Here is a 6,000-nt window from a genome sequence, read left to right as displayed (position 1 = left end):
CTCTGTCCAAATGATCCCTGCCTTCTAGGGACACTCACAGGAATTTTTCCCACCCATCCCTTCCACTCACAGGAGTCGTTGACGCAGAGGTCTTCCCCCTTGCCACAGTACTGCTTGCCCTTGGTCCGGAGGTTGGCCCTCACTGGACTGTCATCACTGGGTCTGAGGATGATGCTGAAAATCTGCTTTCCAGTCCACAGGGTGACAGGCTGGAGGAAAGGAGGCAGCGGATGAGGGCTGGTCTCAGCAAGGTCCACTTCAGTAAAGCAAGAGGGTGCAGTGACTACCTGTAAGCCCAGCACCAACATGGTCCCTTCCATTCCACCAGCTACCCACACAGACCCCAACACACCTTTAGTATAGTCGGGGGCGGAAGGCGCACTTTAATTTTCTCATCCTTGCCAACCAGTATTGAAGCGATGATTTGGCAAGCCTTGGCTCGATCAAAGAAAGTGTCCTTGAGGGTAAGGAGGTAGGCACCTAAGGAAAAGAGCCAGCACAAAAAAGAAAAGGAACCACATGGGGGGGGAACGCACACATTTTCTTTTTTTTTTCTTTTTTTTTTTTTTTCTCGAGACAGGGTTTCTCTGTGGCTTTGAAGGCTGTCCTGGAACTAGCTCTTGTAGACCAGGCTGGTCTCGAACTCACAGAGATCCGCCTGCCTCTGCCTCCCAAGTGCTGGGATTAAAGGCGTGCGCCACCAACGCACGGCTCGAACGCATACATTTTCAACCTTCAAGTGAAGTCAGATTGTTCCCCAGAGAAGAATAAAAATAGAGGTGCTGACTGTGCCCCCAACTCTCCAAAGTAAGTCAAGTGGCTTTGCTTCATCCACTACCTTATGTCAGAGCTATGGCAGAGTCTAGACAAGAAAACCCCCAGTTTCAAGATCAGCTTTGGCTACATCAGAAGCTCAGGCTCAGCCCAGACAAAGTCCTCCTGAACACCCCTACAAGCTCAGGATACAGGAAGCCCTATCAAACTGCTGGCAACTCAGCCTGTATGAAGGTCCTCTGGATCCCACCACTCTGAATACATGAAGCCCCATCCCACCACCACTGCCCCCACTCAGCCTCCACCACAAAAGAAACAACAGAAAAACACCACCAAGTCTGTGGAGTTCAGTGAGTACACACAATCAAATGAATAACAACTGGTAAAATATATCTCCAGCAAGCTCAAGGGCAAATGACAAACCTAAATACAAGACAGGGCAGGGCAAAGCATGGTGGTGCACAACTATAACACTGACACCTGGGAGTGTGGGACAGGATTCTGAGCACCAGGCCAGCTGAGACACTCAGGGGGACCCTGTGTCAATCTAAAAGTAGAATGACTCCTAAGTACAGATAACAGCTCCAGGCCATTGTCTGAATCACTTTGCCTAGGAAGCCGAAGTCTCCTTTCAAGTTAACACTCACCTGTTAGGAAGTCCTGAATGGCAGCAATGAGTGGCTCCCCATTTCTTGGGGTTACAAGGTTTGCTTTGGTCTGAAGAGAAACAAGCACAAGTCAGCCACTCTGGCATACACAGTGCAGCCTGAAGGTCTGTGCCATATGACTATAGGCATCACATGACTGCTGAGCTGAGAGGTCTCCACCCTAGCATTCTTACAACCTTGTAGTTATCTCACTGATCAAGGAAAAAGAAAGGTCCCCAGTAGGAGCTCACTCTGTAGCCCAGGTTGGTCTAGAACTTACTATGTAGCCTAGGCTGGCTTGGAAGTCAGTGATCCTCCTGCCTCAGCTTCTTGGGCACTGGTGTCAACAAGTGTGTAGCCAAGCCCAGCTAAAAACATTCCCTCCTGTGAGAGCTGTGTGAGCTCTGAAATCAACCAATTTCATGTTTCTCCACAATGACAGGAGAACTGAGTGACTTCTCTTGTTAAGTTCTAACAGCAACTGAGAGCAGAGGGTTCCTTGTCTGAGTAGGAATCTTCTAATGTCCACGAGGTGATGTGGAGGTGCTCCTGTGAGTCTGTGGGTTTTCTGGACCTCCTTACCAGACCCGAGGTCCTGTCAGGCAAAGGCCTTTTAGTTCCCTTTTGTGAGCCATCACACAGTAATGCCCCTACATCTGGATCACAACATCTGGACACACTCACCTAGGTTTAGAGACCCTCTCGGAGGGAAGACACTGGGTGGCCTGAAGTCAGTAGAGATATAGGGCAGTTTCATGATTTTGTAAATCTGTGTACTCTGGGTCCTAGAAGCCTTACTGAGAACTGCTACATCAGTGCCAGGTCAAAATTTCTCCAGTGAAACTCAGAGAGATTTATTCTGATGGAACAACAGACTCTTCCACCCCAAGGGCCCAAACCTGTAGTTTATGGTTGTTATTTTAATCAATAAGTTCTTAACAACAAAATGACAGTGGTGTGGCTCCTAACAGGCAAAATTTAACTGGTTGAATCTAAGAGGTGTCTGTTATTCCTAATAACATTTTAATATTATTTTTAGTTACAAAAACAGCATTTTGCTTAAAAACAAAACAACAACAAAAAAACCCCTACAAATATAGACAATCCCAAACACCCAAACTAGTACATGGACTAAACCTAAATCAATGTAAGGCTAAAGTATCACATCAGTAATGGAGGCTATGGCTAAGCATGGTGTCTCATGTCAGTTATCCTAGTGCTAAGAGCAGATATAGGAGGATCACAGGGAGTTCTAGCTAGCCTGGGCTACACAGAAAGCCCACCTCAACAGGGACATGTGGAGACTGAGATTGTGGTTTAGTTGTCAAGAGTAACTGGATTTTATCTACCTATTTACTTTTAGTGGGGATGGGAATGAATTAAGGGCTTTGGGCATGTCAGAGAAAGAGTCCACCATAGTGCTACAGTCATACTCTGTCCCTACAAGTGGTTTTTGTAGGTAGGAATAGGGAATACTTACAACCATACACAGGTGAGCTTATAATGGAAGAACGTAGGCCAGAGAGGAAAAATACTCAAGCCAAATATAGTATAATATGTGTACTCTTGACCACTAGGGAGACTGAGGCAGGAGGATCACTTGAGCCCATGAGTTCAAGGATAACATGGACAACACACCTAGGTCCCAATTAAAATCCACAAGTCCAAAGCTATACAGAGCCCTACACAGTAGACACCCAACATTGCCATGTGCAGTACAATGCAGGGGGCAGTGTAGATGGTATAACAGGTAGAGACCAACTCTTCTGAAGCCACAGCAGTCTCATTTTAAGTTTGGAAGACAAAACAAGTAATTAGTATAGTGCCCTTTAAGAGGCCAAAGCAACATGTAATAACACTTCGGAAAAGTTTTCATTTACAACATACTGGGCAATTCACTTAGTAGGGCATCATCCCCCACAATACTGGAACCGATGCACAAATATTTTTGTCTTTTTGAGACAGGATCATGTACATAGTCCTTGCTGGCTTTGAACTCATAATGTTCTTGTCTCTACCTCCAGTAGTCTGGGTCTCACTCTGTAGCTCAGCTTTGGTCTTTTTTTTTTTTTTTTTTCCCGAGAGAGGGTTTCTCTGTGGCTTTTGGAGACTGTCCTGGAACTAGCTCTTGTAGACCAGACAGGTCTTGAACTCATAGAGATCCGCTTGCCTCTGCCTCCCGAGTGCTTGGATTAAAGGCATGTGCCACCACCGCCAGCTGTAGCTTAGGTTCTTAAGTGCTGGGATTACAGGCATGCAATACACCACCATTCATGCTACTTAGTTTATTTTCTTTTGTTTGTTTGTTTTGAGACAGTTTCTTTGTGTAGCCTGAAACTCACTCTGTAACCAAGCTGGCCTCAAATACAAAGATCCACCTGCCTCTGCCTCCAGAGTGCTGGGATGAAAAGCATGTGCCACCACCTCCCAGCTAGTTTATTTTCATACATATATATTTTTTCTCTCAAGAATTCAGGGTACAGATCAGAAAATGTCATCCAACCCTAAAAGCACTTGTTACTAACTCACATGCTATTATTTTCAAGACTGTTCAAAGGCTCAAAGGGAACCAAGGAGAAAACAAGACAGAACAACACAGGCCTTGTAGCATGTGTGAGGACAGAAAGGGCCTGGCTTCTCTGGTATTGGTACTTGCACTGCTGTTTCGTGTGGCACCCTTCTCATAGGCAGCATCCCACTACCTACCCCCATGAGAACGAGTGCCTCTGCTTTGGCCTCCTCCGTCTGGGGAAGATGAAGGTTCATTTCATCCCCATCAAAGTCTGCGTTGTATGGGGTGCAGACACATTCATTGAATCTGAAGGTCCGGTGGGGCTTGACTCTGGCCTGTAGAACATCAAAACAAAACATAAGCACCCAAAAGCTTCCTTGTTTCAAGCCATGAGGAGAAAGAACAAACACTGCCTAGAAAACTAGATACTTTAAGGACATAAACTTCTATTTGTTCTATTATAAACATAAATTACTTGTAGATTTAGTCAAGCAAGCCAAAGATAACATACTATGAGGCAAATACCAACAGGAGACAAAATGTACAGTCCACACTCCTCAAGTATTAACAAAGTTTCATACTGAGTTTTTAATAGGGGAAGCAAGAAAGCAAGATACCTAAGACTACCAAGTAAGGAACTCGGAAGTCAGTGAGTCTCAACTCCCCAGACTGATAAAGGGAAAAGAACTAGCCATGTATGCTGCCTTTTTTTTGTGAACTGTTGTTCAGGGTGAGCCACTGGCCTAACAGCAGAGGAAATACTTTCATTACAGAAATCAGGAAAGGACTGGATAGATGGCTCAGCGGTTAAGAGCACTGACTTCCAGACCCAGGTTCAAATCCCATCACCCACATGGCAACTCACACCTGTTTGTAACTCCAGTTCAGGCAACCCAACACCTATGGCAAAAGACCAATGCACATTAAAAAAAAAAAAAAAAAAAAAATTTAAAGAAGTGGGGGAGTGGGGGCTGGAGAAATGGCTCAGAGGTTAAGAGCACTGACTGCTCTTCCAGAGGTCCTGAGTTCAATTCCCAGCAACCACATGGTGGCTCACAACCATCTGTTATGAGATCTGGTGCCCTCTTCTGGTGTGCATATATACATGGAAGCAGAATGTTGTATACATAATAAATAAATAAAATTAAAGAAAAAAAGAAGTCTGGGTAAAGCATGAGAATAGAAAGAAATTAGAAACTGGGGCCCTCTGTGTAGCCTCAAGTATTTGAATCTTTTTCTTAGCATCAACAAGAGTAGGGTGGCCAAATCACATAAGCATCCCAAACAAGTCAAGAGGATAGATGGCACCATCTATATATCAGCCCTGCCAAAAAGCTGAGCCTGAATCTGGTGAGCCTTTAGACTCACTTCAAGCTCACAGGGATGAAAAGCAGTAGCAACAGCGAAGCCACATCTGCAGGTGAGCTCACAGTGTTCTTCAAAGCCATGCTGCCACTAAGCCAATGGCACCCACACTCTTCAAAAGTTTCTTCTTTTCTTTTTTTTCTTTTTGGATTTTTCAAGACAGGGTTTCTCTGTGTAACATTTCTGGCTGTCCTGGAACTCACTGTGTAGATCAGGTTGGCCTTGAACTCACAGAGATCCACCTGCCTCTGCCTCTGGAGTGCTGTGACTAAAGGCGTGCACCACCACCACCCGGCTTTGGTTGCTAAATTAACAGGCAAAAGCAAAACAAAATAATTATTTGCCTATTTTATATAAAACTGTGTGCACAACACACACACATTTAGCTTTGCAAAATGAAACCATTCCAGTGATTTGCACATCAACTCTCAATTAGATCTGTGACACTGTAATGTGTATTAATTTTATACCTTACATCTTAAAAACACTGAAGGGGCCAGGTAGTGGTGGTACATGCCTTTAATCCCAGCACTCAGGAGGAAGAGGCAAGCGGATCTCTATGAATTCAAAGCCAGCTTGGTCTACAGAGCTAATTCCAGGACAGCTAGGACTTTTACACAGAGAAACCCTGTCTTGAAGAAAAAAAAAAAAAAAAAAAAAAAAGCAAAAATTGAAGGGTGGGGGCTGGAGATGGTTCTAACT

At 44.7% G+C, this 6,000-nt stretch overlaps 1 protein-coding gene across 1 annotated transcript in view; it reads right to left on the bottom strand.

Annotated features, from left to right (window-relative positions):
- Polr3a (RNA polymerase III subunit A) overlaps nucleotides 1–6,000 on the bottom strand; it is a 40,366-nt gene that overhangs the window by 21,709 nt on the left and 12,657 nt on the right. Inside the window, exons 11-14 of the mRNA XM_027389066.2 lie at nucleotides 4,128–4,268; nucleotides 1,422–1,491; nucleotides 353–480; nucleotides 71–209 (exon numbers count right to left, since the gene is read on the bottom strand). Of these exons, the coding sequence (XP_027244867.1) occupies nucleotides 71–209; nucleotides 353–480; nucleotides 1,422–1,491; nucleotides 4,128–4,268 (478 nt within the window). The remainder of the gene's footprint in view (nucleotides 1–70; nucleotides 210–352; nucleotides 481–1,421; nucleotides 1,492–4,127; nucleotides 4,269–6,000) is intronic.

Source organism: Cricetulus griseus, assembly GCF_003668045.3.
Source record: "Cricetulus griseus strain 17A/GY chromosome 1 unlocalized genomic scaffold, alternate assembly CriGri-PICRH-1.0 chr1_1, whole genome shotgun sequence".
Classification (NCBI taxonomy): Eukaryota; Metazoa; Chordata; class Mammalia; order Rodentia; family Cricetidae; genus Cricetulus; species Cricetulus griseus.
Note: the sequence above shows the minus strand (reverse complement) of the source record. Positions and strands in the feature narration are given on the sequence as shown.